Below are 16,145 nucleotides of genomic sequence, written 5' to 3'. Positions count from 1 at the left end.
TTGGATAGAGAGATCAGATAATGCAAGAGTGATTCAGAGAATTCTCAAGTACTAAAAGAGATGGAGAAAAGAGATCCTGCTATTAGTTAAGATGCAGCTAGATTTCCGGTCTCAGCTCAATGTTGCTTCCTTGGAAAGTCCTTCCAGGACCATCTTTTCTAAAGTACTACTTTTCCCACTCTACAATAATATTAAAAAAAAAAAAAAAAAAAAACTTCTCTGGGCATAGTGGAGCATGTCTATAATCTCAGCTACTTGGGAGGCCAGCCTCAGCAACTTAGTGAGACTGTGTCTCAAAATAAAAAAATAAAAAGGACTAGGGATGTAGCTCAGTAGTACAACACTTGCTTAGTATGCACGAGGATCTGGGCTCAATACTCAGCACCATAAAGAAAAGAAAAAAAGAGGAGAAGAAAGAGAAAATATATCTGATCATGTTACTTCCTTGCTTAAAACAAACACCTTTATTTGCTTCCCATTTTCTATGTAATAAAACCTTACTCATTGTAAAACACCTCAGGATCTGACCTTGCTAGCTAGTTTCGTTATTTCTGAGCTAGTGTCCCAGCAGTCATCTGACTAGAATTTACCCGGGCTCCTCAATGTCATGCTGTTTATTTCTCGTCTGCCATTGCCCTTTCCTGTTCTCCAAATGGAAAATATCACTTTTTTTCTCAAGACTCAGGTCAAAGGGAACCCTTCTCTGAGAAGCCCTTTCTGACCATCTACTTCTTTCACCTGAGGTCCATTCTTTTCTCTTGCCAACTCTGGAACTTGTTCATTGCAGATATTTGCCTACTGCACATTCTCCATCATTCAATTGTGGATCTCTATGGGAACTACATCTTTCATCTGAATTACTAGTATCTGGCACAATATCAATTTCTAATAAGCATTTACTGAATAGATAAATGGATTAATTGAAAAATCCTATCCTTTCATACATTAGTTCTCTGTTATTTGCTACCAGTCTGTGGTAAAGTAAGAAAGTAAAACTAAATTTGCTTCTTTAGATAACAAGAGTAAGATGAGTCTTTACTCTAGTTTGGGTATAATTTTTTTGTAACTTCAGACAAAATTAGTTTATTTTATTTATTTCACATGAAGCTAAGTTTTCTATTTTCCCACTTACTTTTATTTATTTATTTATTTATTTTAGTGGTGGGAGTTGGGGTACTGGGGACTGAACTCAGGGGCACTTAACCATTGAGCCATATCCCCAGACTTTTTAAATATTTTATTTGGCACCATGTCAGTCTTTCTCTTACTTTTTATTCTTAGTTCCAAATAACTCTGAGGTCCTTTTAATATCAAATGTGTATGTATTTATTCTATAAAGTTGCTTTGGTTGGAAAACATTTCCAGGGAGATATTTTTGAAATGATCTGTGATACTTAGGCATTTTGAAGTGAAAGTATAGATTTATTGAATAGAGGGCTAAGTACTAAGTTCTAGGCAGTGAGCAGAGGAGAAAGTGGGTAACTGATTACAGTCTACTGGCTAGTACTATATTAATTAGTACTATATCAAACATTACACATTATGAGAAAGCAGCTGTTTTCTAGTAAATTTATTAAAAATAGAAATGTATAATTCTAAAAGAAGCTCATGTATATTGTAGAAAATTCAGAAAATAAATATAAACAAAGTAGAAAATAGATCTATATTTCCCACAGATCAGAGATAACTGTGACTGTGTATATGTTAGTTTTAGAACATACTAGACACTTCTTTGTTTATTACAAAGTGTGATCATTCAGATGTGTCGTTTTATACAGCTTTTTCCTGTCATTTAGACTTTCAAATTATCAAGTTTAATTGTATCATAACATGTTCTGAATAATATATCTGAAATTTATTATGGTATATTGCATGAGTTTTGAATCAAATTTATAGTAAATTTTTGATCCTGAAGTTGTATCAAGAACTTTGTCAGGAATTGACAGTCATACTGTGAATCTATTGATGACAAGTTCTGTGTAATGTGTTTTGTTGTTGTCAAAAATCACTAATAATTGAATTGACCAAATTTATTAGACCAACCAGTAATGAATCTGGTTCACTTACTATGTATCAGCATTCCTCTAACTTTATAAATTTTTTCCAATCTAACTTATTCAGGAAAATGTTGCAAACAAATGTTCTGATTTTTTACTTTATAGATACCATGAGGTTTGTTATAAGAATATACCTAATTTATTGTTGTCTTAAAATGTTTAAAAATAAATTACTTAAACTTTTATGAATTTTACAAATGTATTTGTTTTTGTCTTTCTAGAATCTGTGTTTGTGGATATCCTCGACAACATTTAAGAAAATACAAGGGTGTAAGTAGCAGGATACCAGTTTCTTCAGGATTCATGGTGCAAATGTTAACAGGAATTTATTTTGCCTTGTAAGTTTATCTCATATACAAAGCAAACCTTTGATCTTTGGAAAATTTTATATTATTAATTTATTTTTACTATATTATAATCTCAATAGCATATTTTTACTATATTATTATAATATAGCATATTATACTATATTATAATTATTTCTTACTATATTATAGTCTCAATCAGCATATTTTTATGAAAGAATAAGAATCAATATCTTAATAATAATTTTATTATTTAAAGCATATCTTTTAAAGCTCTGAAGAATTTTAAACCAACTAAAATATTTTGTCATTTTTCTTCCCTTTCTTTGCCTTTTCTTCCCTTCCCTTTCATTTCCTTTCCTTTTGAGATGAGGTCTTTCTATGTTGCACAAGCTGGCCTAGAATTTATGATCCTCTGTCTTCAGCCTCTAGAGTTTCTGGGATTACAGGCATATCCCACCACACCTGACTTAACTTTGCGTGTGTGGGTGGGGGAGTTCTCATTATGTTGCTCAGGCTGGTCTCCAGTGATTCTTCCACCTCAGCCTCTGGAGTATCTAGGATTATGAATACATCATTTTTCTTTCATTAAAGGACAGAATGAAAATGAATACCATAATATATCCATCATTCCTTTCTTCATTACTCTTTTTTTGCAATAAATTCCAAATTGGTTTTTCCCCCAATGAATGTCTTTTACTGTTTCCAGAAATTTTAACTCTTCCAAAAGCATTTTAGAACCACTTTGGAAATAGTTTGCTACTAATTTACTGTTAATTTCTTATATTGGTACAGTCTTACCTAATGACTTAGGTAGGGACTAGTTATTTCTTTGAACCATAATTTTTTCTTTGTAATTCTCCTATCATACATATCATACTATACTTTGGATTATATTCATTTGACACTTTAATTTTCCCCCATTGATTGTATGCTTCTTGGCTAAAGGCAGAATTATTGATCTTTGGACCAAATCTGACCTGCGGCTTTTTTTTTTTGCAAAGTTTTACTGAAACACAGTCTTTCTCATTTGTTTACATATCACCATGGCTGCTTTATTGCTGCACTGGCAGAGTTGATGAGTAGTTGTGAGAAGGACTATATGGCCCATAAGCCTGAAATATTTGTTTAGTCCTTTAAAAAGTTTTTGTTCCCTGTGTTACATCATTCATATTGTCCTAGAGTTTTTTGATTCTCTGATTCATTTTGAGTAATTTCTGTTGATCTATCTTCACATTAGCTTATTCTTTTATCAATTTGTAGACTTGACATAACCTACTGTGAGGACACTGAAGGTGTTCTTCATCTCTGTTTCTGTTTTATTTCTAGCTTTTTCACTCAACTCTTAATAGTTCCCATCTCTGCTGAAATCTCCATCTGTTTGTGCATGTTGTTAATTTTCCTGACAACTTCAATATCTAGATCATCTCTGAATTTGGGTCTACTAATGGATTTACTTATTGACAGGATTATTTTTAATCTTGCTTTTTGTATGCCTTGTAATTTTTGATTGTTTATGATGTTGTTCAGAGATAGAACAGTGGAGACTGAGGTAAATATTTATGCCTGAAATGGGCATGGTTCTTTTCTTTTAGGCTGCTGGTGGAGTTATTATGGGCAGGAGTGTGTGTGTGTGGCAGGGAGTTGGGTTTTGTTGTTGCTATGGTTACCTCCAGGGCACCACTTACTTCCCTTTCCTCTAGTTCTACCTGGTATTAGGGTGGGAGCTGGGTTGCTGGAGGGTTTTCTTCCATATTCCTGCTCCACTGTTAGCTTTCCTGAGTGCCTGTACCTCACAGAGGGTCTCTCTCTGTGTTCTTCCCCTCCTCTAGCAGTAGAATGTTGCTGATTGTTTTTAGGTGTGCAGTAGCCTGTAGGTTTTGGTATGGGGGTGTGGTAGCAAACAGTGTCTTCTATTGTTCTGGTCCAGCCTCAGCTCTAAGCAGGCTTATTGCCCCTGAATTTCTCAGTGACTGTGCTCCTCTCTAGGTAAATGACCCCTAGTGATCTCACATAGAATGAGGTTTTAAAATTTCTTTTGCTTTCCTCAGAACCACAGTCTTTACCTATGCCCTAGAGTTAAAAGGTTTGCTGCTCTTTCCCCTAAAGCTTTAAAAAATTTTTTCCACACTAGAAAAGGGTCTGGCTAGGTCTTCGTGCCTTTCCCATATGAGTGGCCACTCAGGTCCTTCATCCCTGTACTACTCCAGGGCAGCTTTCACTGGTCCCCTGCCCTGTTTCCAGTATTTCTTGTGAGCTTCTACATGAGCTCCTATGAGAGGTGTGTGGAGAAGAGCCTGAGAGGATAAAGGATTACCTTGTATGTGCTTCCCAGACATTCTACTCTCCCACTAGCCAGTGACTCATCCTTTTGGCACTTTGGCTCTAAGAAATTTATTAAGAGGTTTAGATGAATTCGATGCAAAATGCACTTATATTGGGGCCCACATTTTAGGGTTCTGGCTGTTTGGTTGCCTAGAACCTTAGCTCTTTGATGGATTCATGAAAAGTAATGATTTTGAAGACTACCTGGATCTATCTTGTTTTTTAGGATGGAAGTAATTCTCTTTCCAGTTGTTTAGATATCATTCATGACTCTCTATTTTGTTGACAGATGACCAAGTCATTATATCTCTGTTTACCTCTATTATTTAACTGATGGTTAGGAAGGGTTTGGTACACCTTTGAAAATTATTCTTATGTATTACACATCCCAACATACACACACCTTTCCCCCTCATATTTCATACATCATGTGCACTAAGAAATAAGTACTCAGGACACTGAGTAGTGGTTGGTTCTCATTAAAAGCCACAAGAGTTACAGAATAATTTGACCATAAAGTGTTCTGAACATTATTCTAAGGTATATAATTTATTATGTTCTGGTTTGCTTTAAAAATACAAAATGCTTTGAAACTGCCTTAGCTTTTTTTATTTTGTTCTATAAATAGTCATGTTCTTTAGAGAAGAAATGTACATCTATAAAATTTTCTTTGCTATTAATAGGATTTCAGATACAATTGAAAGAAACTCAAAAGATTTGAAAATTCATTTTTAAGGGGAATAGAATGTTAAGCAATGTGCTAATGTGATCTGTTATTTTCCTCAGTAAATAGTTCTTCATTACATTTTGTTCAATAATATAAAATTAACTAAAAATAATAACACTTTATTTAATTTGCTTAATTTTGTAGATATAATGGAGAATGGGATCTAGCTCAAAAAGCATTGGATGATATTACATACAGAGCCCAGCTAGAATTATATCCAGAGCCACTGCTGGTAGGTGCCTCGCTTATTTATATATATTTTAAAATTTATGCTTTTTTCAGTTTAGAATTATAAATTAAGAAGAAGTCATTCATAGTGCATTGATATGTCATTACTACTCAGTGATTCTGTTCTTGTTATATATAGGAAATTTTACACTTAAAGGGGTATATTTACAATTTAAAAATTTCATTACATGAACTTCTTAGATATGTGAGTCTTTTTAACTTATGAGAATTTTTCCTTAGCATTTATGTTTAGGAACTTAACATAATGTTTTCCTTAAGGTACATTTGTTAATTAATGTAGACATTAGGAAGCTTGATTTAATGTTTTGAAATTTTTAACCTCATCACATACGTATTGTTTTTAACTGTAAATTTCCTTCTGAGCCTCTTACTCCTTATTCTAGAGGATTTATGTATTGTCTTATGGAATATTTTAGAGTGGTTTTTTTTTAAATCCTATCCTGTTTTATCTCAGGGCAAAATAATACGTCTGTTAATGTCAATCTCAGACTGTATTATTCCTTCCTAGGTTGCTAATGCAATAAAGGCTTCATTGCCTCATGGTGCCATGAAATCTAGTAAGGAAGGTACACGGTGTATTCAAGTTGAAATCACACCAACTTCCTCTAGAATATCAAGAAATGCAGTAACCAGCATGTCAATAAGAGGTCATAGGTGGAAAAGACATGGTAAGAAATACATAACTCTTCCAATTAGAGCATCCATGGCTCTTTACATTCTGCTCTGCACTTATGGTGCTGGAACTTATAACTTTAGTAAATAGTGTCCTGGAAGAAGGGGCTACTGAGTCACTTTAATTCCTAATTTATCATCCAGCGGCAATAGACAAGGAAAATGGAGTCCCTTACGGTACACATATGAATGAAAATTTATTTAAAAGTTGTATTAGTTTTTAAGTTGAATTTCAATAGAATAGGAAAGTTAGAAAAATGCATTTTCAATTATTCATGCATTTTGGTTTTCTATTCTTACTTTTAGATATTCTCTTAATAAATGCTTCTTATTTCTCAATGAACCCTTAGCAGGTAAATTTGCGTATAAAAGCAGAACAACTAACAAGGACTTTAAACATCTTGTCTGGACTTCCTGGTAAAGATGTATTGATGCAACCTTAGGCATTTCCAATTTTTTATGTTAATTTTCTTTCAAGATTGTTTGTGTTAATCTTTCTTCTTGTCTGCTTAATTTTATTATTTTAAAGTTTTACTGGAAGTTAATTTTATTCATGGTCTTAATACTTTCCCATTTTCCTCCTTTGTCTTTTATTTTTTTCCTTATTTAATTGCTTATTCTTTTTATAACTTTCCTCCTACCTAAAATTCATTGTAGTGGCAAGAATCAGTGCATGAAGAGGATTATTATTACCTTCCTCAGAAGGTGACCTTTGGATGAGAGGCAAGCAGCTACTTTTTTTGCCCCAAGCAAAATGTGTATTGGGGATAAAACAAACTCCTGTCTCTGTTTTTCTACTATAAACTGAGGTGAAAATTGTAGCTCTTTTGCTATACTGTATTGAGTTCAGCTGTTCTATGGTCTCTATAGAGAAAAGGGAAAGTGAGAAGGAAGAGGTTATGTATGGTGGAGTAGAAAGCTAATGAGAACATTTGCCATTTTCTCCCTTAAACACTCTGGGGGATTGTGTGCAAAAAAGAATGAGGATGAAATGATCTCATTTAACTAGTGATTATGTTTGCTCATTTTCTGTTTTTAAGTCAGTGTGACAATTTCTTAAAATCCAATAGGAAGGCATAAAAAGGTGGCGATGTTTGCAATTATCAAATTATGGTACTATTTAAAACAACAAAATCTAAACATACTTCAGTTTTTTCAATAAAAATTATGCTGTTGAATGAAACTATATTATAGGTAGAAGTAATTTAGTTAGATATGAGAGTCCTCCAATGGTCAAATTTTCTGTGATGGCATTAATGTATGAAAATAGGCACAGAAGCAACCAACTAGACCCTACAGGACACTATGGCCACACTTGGACCCAAAATACTGCTACAGAAAATGCAAGAATGAATTTTAATTTCTCTTTTACTTTCCCTTCTTGCTGTTTAGGTTGTCATTTGGGGAATTAGGGGGGGAAATGTAGGTCCTATAGTTAAAAATGTGAAAAGTATCGAAGCTCTCTTGTGCATGTATGTGTGAGAGTGTGTGCATGTCCAAGTGTGCGTTTAACAGAAGGAGGTATTACACTGGATAAAATGGAAGCTATTTTCCAGAAATATTTTGTAAGGAAAAAAATTACCAAAATAAGAGAAAAGACTATTTAAATATATTGTCTATTAAGTTTTTACATATCCTCTAGGTTCAATTTTGGCTGCCAGTTGAGGGGTTGTGCACTGTTTCAAGGCTGCAGCCTCACTAAAGTAGCCTTTCCCCCCTATACTTATTCAGACCTTACAACTCTAACACTTGAGCAACTTCTGCTTATGATAGCAAAAAAGGTCATAGAAGAGAGTGAACTATGAAAAGCAGGTCATGTGCATGAGCAGATACAGAATACAATTGAGCCTTGTTTGCCACCTTCTGTAGTGTGAATTCTCTTCATCTGGTGGACTATATGGTATTCCTAGTCAAAGGTCCTTCTGTCTCTACAGATAGGTTGCATTCTCCTTTTATAAGGTTGTCTTAGCTTTCCTGCTATGTTAGTCTCTTTTCTGTTGCTATTACAAAATACCTGAAGCTGAGAACTTAAAAAGAAAGGAAATTTTTTTCGGCTCACAATTTTAGAGATTGAAAGTCCAAGCAAAATCAGGCAGCATCATCTGTTTGGTGCACCCTCATCTGGCAAGGCCCCCCTTGGCTGGTTCACAACGTGGTCAATGAGAGGAAAGAGAAGTAGCTGCACACAGAAGAGGCCAACCATTGTGAGTGGTCTTACTTTATAGCAACCCACTCTATCAGGGTCCTATATCAATTAATTCCAAGGGTAGCATCCTCAGTAACCCAGATACCTGCCACTAGGTCTTACCTCTGAATGGTTCTGCCTTTCTCATAGTATCACACTGGGACTAAGCTTACAGCACATGGACCTTTGGGAAACACACTTAAGCCATGACACTTTCCTAAAGCAGTATTTCTCATGAAGTTACCATGTTTTGCTGAATTAAAGGCTTTTTTTTTTTTTTTTAATTTTCAATCCTCATGGTCTTTCTTCCTCTAAGGGTGTATTATTATTCTGAACTCTCTGGCCAGCATGGAATTCCTGTGGGGAAGATAAATATCTTTTATATATCTCTTAAATATATAGATAGTTCTCAGATTATAAATCTTTAAATTTGGTTTTATTTATACATAAAATTATATTTGTAAGTAAATTATATATATATATGTGTGTATATATATATGTATATATATACATATATATATATAAAACAACAAAATGTAATTAATACATTTCTTTAGAAATAGTGTTAAAAGACTTCCAGATTCCAGGATAACCCACAAGGGCCTTTTTATGCCACAGTGTTTCTGAAGAATACAGTACTGTAAAATGTAAATTCAATTTGTGACCATTTGAAAACACATTTAGGATTCTTTTATTTATGGAGCCATAAATATGTTTCCCATTCCACCCATATCTCTCTGCTTGCCCCTCTTTCCTTTGTATCTGGGTAGAAGAGGGAAAAAGTGAGGCTCTGCCACTGAAGCAGCCAAGCATGACTTTCTTTTTTCACTTGTTTCCTTTCCATTTCCTTTTATCATTATATACAATTAAACTAGACATCAGAAATTATTATACAGCAACAAATACATTAATTGTAACAATAAGCCACATTTATTCTTTTCTATTTTTAGTAACAGAAAACAAATTTTAATTATCTTTACAGCCAAAAATTACACTCTGGTGTTTTAAAAGTTATTTTTAATTACTATATCTTAAAAGATTTTTTAACTATTCTAGAATGTATTTCAGGATTCTCTGAAGCTCCACGCATCCATCCACTGTTTATGTTTTAGTGCAAAGTATCCTAATGAAAGGTAAAAAATTACTTTAGACTTAACATTTTCACACATTTCAGACTATACATCCCTTGCTGCTGTTTTATTGTTGTTGTTAAATAATAACCCAAAGTTTCAGAATTGTATTCTGACCCATTCTATTATTTGCTTGTCCCTGTATTTTATTTTATCATTAATAGACTTCATTTTTTTTTAAGAGCAGTTGTAGGTTCACAGCAAAACTGAGTAGGAAGTACAGAGCATCCTCATCTCTACTCTAGCCCCCGACACATGTAGCCTTCTCCACTACCAACATCCCACACTAGAGTGCATTCATAAGGTCCTATAATTCAAATTTTGATCAGACAGTGCATCCTTATTTGAATGGATTTTTTTTTAAGTTTGGTTTCAATAGAGGTATTATTTTGGAGAATTATTTGACATTGAATAGCATGTTCACCTGATTATCACCACTTTTCACTTGATTATTTTAACATTGTACTGACATGGCTTAACTTAAAATTTTGTGTGTTTCAAATTTTTTAAACATTGTATTTAATTCTTTGAAAAATTATATTGATTTTTATGAATCCATGTCAATGCATATGTTTGGAAACTAAAGTTAGAATGTGTTATTGCTTTTGACTTTTAAAGAATATAACTTCATAAATAATAGCTTTATTTGCATAGCGGTAGTTTTCATTCAGTCTAGATGGTAGATAATTCAAGGCAAAGGTTTATTTTTCAAACCTAGATTTTTCAAGCCATCTACAAATTGTGGGCTATCTAGAAGTCATTATTGGAAAGTAAAATACAATTACAGGAAGATAAAAATAGAGTAAACTTCAAAAAGTATTATGTAAAGGAAGAGAAAAATGAATAGATGATGATCACAATAATAAGAATCAAAATGAAAATTCCATTAAGAAAAATAAGCTAAAATTTAGTGAAGTTATATGTTAATTTTTTGTAATTTTTTAAAAAGTTAATCAAAAGGGGCAATTTTGCTTAAATATTTCCTTTAAAAATAAACACAATAGCTAAAATGGAAACAAAGTATTTCTTTATAATTAAGCTTTATTTTTATAGTTTTTCTTAAATATTGTTTCTAAAGCTATCTTCATCATCTACCCCTGTAGCTGTAAGAGCCCCTTTTCTTGAACCTGAGTGGGTCTCTAGCATTGATTCTAGTATACAATATATTTTTATTTATTTCCATTGCTGCCCCTCCTCCAGAGCAAATTTCCTTGCTATTTTTGTTTGCTTCCCCTGAGTCCCCCCACCATGTGACTCATTATTCTACTTTTTAAAAAATTATCTATACTTGTTGTTGTTCCAACATAAGCATTTTTTCTTTCTTTTAAAATAGTTATTGAAATATCACTTATTCATTCTATAAAAGTCCCCTGGTTTATTTATGGTTGCAAATAGTGAGTGCTCATAATTTTTGCCAACTAATATTTTTAAAAAGGCTTAACCAGTAAAATCCCCATCTTTTTTACTACCTACCGTTCTTTCCACTTGTGTATTTGTGAGATGATGAGAGAAGTAAGTGGAAAGTATTTAGTATACTTTAAAGCACCACATAAAGGCAATTGTTAATTAAGAACTATAATGAGTTTTATTACCTACATAGTAATTGTATCTGTGGTTTTTGTTGAATACTTTGCTGTTCAAATAGTTCTGTGATAGATTAGCTCTTTAATAAATTGGATACTTTGACATAAACTTGTATAGTTTAAGAGTACTATAAAGTACAGAAGTATACATATGTTATGAAATTGTAAAAATCATCTTAATGATTTTTGTAGTCCTGAAATATAGAATTCTATTATTTAACACTTAAGTCACTATTGCAGTCAGAATTTTAAAAATGTTATTTTAATACCTATTATCCTCACCTAATCTCAAGTTAATGTCAAAATAGAATTAGATTGAACTTGTGTTTCTCATTTATGTATAGTTACACCTTTGCAAACAGGTAGGTTGCAATAATAAAATAATACTTACAAACTAGGTACTTTGAATTTTGTCCTACTTTTGGTCCTCAGATATGTTAAGTAGTTTATTTTAATAACATTGTATTTAAATTATTTTGACTTGAAAAATCTAAGAGTATAAAATTTTAAGTAGTGAAAAAGAATTGAGGGCTGGGGTTGTGGCTCAGTTGGCAGAGTGCTTGCCTAGCACATGTGAGGCACTGGGTTTGATCCTAGGCACCACATATAAATAAAATAATTTGTGTCCATCTACTAGAAAATGTATTTAATATAAATTGAAAATAAGATCGATCCCTCACCCCTCTTTCTTTGGTACTGGGGATTGAAAACAGGGGCACTTACCCATTGAGCCACATCTCTACCCTGTTTTTATTTTGAGACAGGGTCTTGCTAACTTGCTTAGGCTCTCCCTAAATTGCTGAGGCTAGCCTTGAACTTGTGATTCTCCTGTGCCACTGGGATTAAGGTGTGTGCCACCATACCTGGCAAGAACTCTTATCTCTTTTAAATCTTCTAATTATTAATATAAAATAAATATCCTGAGAATTTTAGAATATATAATCATATGAAATGTTTAAATGAAAACTCAAACTAAATACAGTTTACATATATTGAATCCAAACAAAGTGCAGTTTCATCTTGTTACAACAATTTTATTACATTTTTGGTTTGTAAAACTGTTTCTATTTAATGAATGCCATAGCATTTAAATAAAGTTAAATTATTGTAACTAAGAGATTTGTGATTATAAAAGAAAGAAATCTGTGTTATTATTTTCTCAGTGGTTTAGTACTAATTTGTTACATGAGGGGGAAATAAGCAATAAAAAAAGTACAATTCATGTTTGAAAATAATTTATTTAAATTTGGTTAGTGATATAGAAAATGTTAATGAATTTTTAATATAATAACATTTTTGAGGCATGAAACTAATTTATAACTATTAAACAAGTGTGAAAAATTATAAACATATTTCAGTAAAATATTTTTAAATAAATGTTTATAAATATTCAAAATATTAAGATCATGTTTCTAGATACTGCAGAAAACCGACTGTCATAAATCCTCAGATGGAATATTTATTTTGTGAATCATGACTTTATGAGAAAAGTCTTAAATTGAGGAGAAATAAAATTCCTTAGAGTTAACAAAAGCATTGGAAAACAAAGAAATGGTAATGATTTTAAAAGTTTTAAAATTATTTTAAATTAATTAAATTGGTTTTAAAATTAAAAGTCGCAAAACCTACTTTTGCTCCAAAGTGCAAACTTTTAAGAAGTGGCTATTGGAATCACTTCTTTAGCTTCAATTAGAAGTTTATAATATACATGCTTTATTTTAGAAATTATTTATACTTAAGGAAAATTAGAAAATAAAACAATTTATGGCAGTTTTATAAAAAAGACAGTTTTTTGAGAAGCTCTATTTCTTCATTCTCAGATGCTATTTGAGGAACAAATTTTCCTTTCCCAATATAGATGATAAAACATTTGGGCCAAAAATTTCCTTCTGACTGAATTGGCATTTTTGATAGAAAACTTTATATTCATGGAGAGCAAAGAAAAATATTAGGAAATGTTAGATGATTCAACAAAAAAGGACATAGTAGCTAAAGAGCTAAAACGTTATGTTGTTGGTACATTTGACACATGTGAACATTAGGCTTAAGAGAGAAAAGACTGTAGAGAATTCTGTGTTATCCAGTTTTTTAAGAGAACAAAAAATCTTATTCTATTTCCAGATATAATAAAGTTAAAAAAAATCTGCACAGCAGCAAGACAGCTCAGAATTATTGGTCTTATGAGTCAAAAGCACTGGTTTGTAAATTACTGTGTTCTACGTTTTTACTAAGGAGGCCTTATATAATTCTTGCTATAGTTAAGGAAATTATTGTTGATTAATGAATATTGTGCCCCTTCACTTTTTTTATGAGCATTTGCTGCACATTGCATACCAAGGAAGAAATTAGGCTTTATAGATAGCTTTGTAATAGGTATTGCTTATCTGTTGTTGATCTCTCAAGTCAAAAGGATTTTTAATAATCATAAAGCATTCACCTGGGCCAGCAGTGTTTGTATGCTGCAATTCTCAAAGTGTGTGTGTGTGTGTGTATGTGTGTGTGTGTGTGTGTGTGTGAATGTGTGTTTTAACTTGAGACTTAATAAAGATGACAAAAGAAGTAATTGAGGGTGTTTGAATTCACCTCAATAAGGAGAATTCTATCATTTTCTATGTGCACAACAAAAGTGAAATATTTGACTGTTTTTTACTTGAGAAAACTGGAAATAGCTCCAATGAGTCTAAATAAATTATTCTGGTCCAGACTTTCTCTGTGTGCCCTAGGCTGATCTTTTCTTACCTAAAGAGCAGGATTTCTGTATCTAAGTCTTTGTTTCCATCCTTGCTCAGAGGGCAGCCCTTTAACTTCTTGATACTTACTCTTTCTGTGGCAGTTTACATTTTCTCTAATCTGCTTTGCAAATTACTGGCTGAGGTTGAACATTGCTACAATGTATCTCTTCTAACTTTGGGTATATTTTATGCTCAATATTTTGTGTTACACAGTATTATTTCTATTCATAAATAATGCAAGTAGTTTATATTTGTGCCTGTCAATGATTGCCCATTTCACTCAGAATGAAATCCAGCCTTTATATTATGACATTTATGACCTACTACTCTGACCTTGTTTAAGACTACTTCACCCTGGTCCACTAGACTCTTTTCTTTTTTTTTTTTTTTTTTTTCATTTTCTTTGACTTCTTTTTTTTTTTTAATTTTTTATTGTTGGCTGTTCAAAACATTACATAGCTCTTGATATATCATATTTCACAATTTGATTCAAGTGGGTTATGAGCTCCCATTTTTACCCCATATACAGATTGCAGAATCACATCAGTTACACATCCATTGATTTACATATTGCCATACTAATGTCTGTTGTATTCTGCTGCCTTTCCTATCCTCTACTATCCCCGCTCCCCTCCCCTCCCCTCCCCTCCCCTCCCCTCCCCTCTTCTCTTTCTGCCCCCTCTACTGACATTCGTTTGTCCCCCTTATATTATTTTTCCCCTTCCCCTCACTTCCTCTTGTATGTACTTTTGTATAACTCTGAGGGTCTCCTTCCATTTCCATGCATTTTCCCTTCTCTCTCCCTTTCCCTCCCACCTCTCATCCCTGTTTAATGTTAATCTTCTTCTCATGCTCTTCGACCCTACTCTGTTCTTAGTTACTCTCCTTATATCAAAGAAGACATTTGGCATTTGTTTTTTAGGGATTGGCTAGCTTCACTTAGCATAATCTGCTCTAATGCCATCCATTTCCCTGTAAATTCTATGATTTTGTCATTTTTTAATGCAGAGTAATACTCCATTGTGTATAAATGCCACATTTTTTTTATCCATTCATCCATTGAAGGGCATCTAGGTTGGTTCCATGGTCTAGCTATTGTGAATTGTGCTGCTATGAACATCGATGTAGCAGTGTCCCTGTAGCATGCTCTTTTTAGGTCTTTAGGGAATAGACCTAGAAGGGGAATAGCTGGGTCAAATGGTGGCTCCATTCCCAGCTTTCCAAGAAATCTCCATACTGCTTTCCAAATTGGCTGCACCAATTTGCAGTCCCACCAGCAATGTACAGGTGTACCCTTTTCCCCACATCCTCGACAGCACTTGTTGTTGTTTGACTTCATAATGGCTGCCAATCTAACTGGAGTGAGATGGTATCTTAGGGTGGTTTTGATTTGCATTTCTCTGACTGCTAGAGATGGTGAGCATTTTTTCATGTACTTGTTGATTGATTGTATGTCCTCCTCTGAGAAGTGTCTGTTCAGGTCCTTGGCCCATTTGTTGATTGGGTTGTTTGTTCTCTTATTGTCTAATTTTTTGAGTTCTTTGTATACTCTGGATATTAGGGCTCTATCTGAAGTGTGAGGAGTAAAGATTTGTTCCCAGGATGTAGGCTCTCTATTTACCTCTCTTATTGTATCTTTTGCTGAGAAAAAACTTTTTAGTTTGAGTAAGTCCCATTTGTTGATTCTAGTTATTAACTTTTGTGCTATGGGTGTCCTATTGAGGAATTTGGAGCCCAACCCCACAGTATGTAGATCGTAGCCAACTTTTTCTTCTATCAGACAGCGTTAGACTCTTTTCTTGTATCCCTTTAACATACTAAATCATTTCTATCTTAAGTGCTTGATCTAGTTATTTGGGATATTTGAGCTAAAATTTGGATTATGAAATTGTGTCAGATTGCACTTTCCTGCAGATCATTATGTAGCCAGCATTACATCATTCAAATCTCAGCTTAAATATCCCTTTTACAGAGAGTTTTTCCCAGACCACCCATCTAAAGTCTTTCTTCCTCACCATCCTGGTTATTTTCTTCATTGCACTTTCTGTCTCAATTCTCTTGTTTACTTAGTTCTTATATTGCAGCAAGGGCAAAGTCTTTGTCTGTCTTATTGGCTATTGTATCCACAGTACCTAAAACAATGTCTGACACAATCTAGATGTTCAATAAATTGTAGTTGA

The 16,145-nt window shown here is 33.1% G+C and overlaps 1 protein-coding gene across 3 annotated transcripts in view; it reads left to right on the top strand.

Moving 5' to 3' along the window:
- Hycc1 (hyccin PI4KA lipid kinase complex subunit 1) overlaps window positions 1-16,145 on the top strand; it is a 73,767-nt gene that overhangs the window by 46,605 nt on the left and 11,017 nt on the right. For all 3 annotated transcript variants that reach the window (XM_046463536.2, XM_046463537.2, XM_046463538.2), the window contains exons 8-10: window positions 2,279-2,395; window positions 5,559-5,646; window positions 6,172-6,331. In XM_046463536.2, coding sequence (XP_046319492.1) covers window positions 2,279-2,395; window positions 5,559-5,646; window positions 6,172-6,331 — 365 coding nt within the window. The remainder of the gene's footprint in view (window positions 1-2,278; window positions 2,396-5,558; window positions 5,647-6,171; window positions 6,332-16,145) is intronic.

This window comes from Marmota monax, unplaced genomic scaffold, assembly GCF_021218885.2.
Source record: "Marmota monax isolate L192 unplaced genomic scaffold, Marmota_monax_Labrador192_F-V1.1 WCK01_AAM20220418_F8-fsc00057, whole genome shotgun sequence".
NCBI lineage: Eukaryota > Metazoa > Chordata > Mammalia > Rodentia > Sciuridae > Marmota > Marmota monax.
Note: the sequence above shows the minus strand (reverse complement) of the source record. Positions and strands in the feature narration are given on the sequence as shown.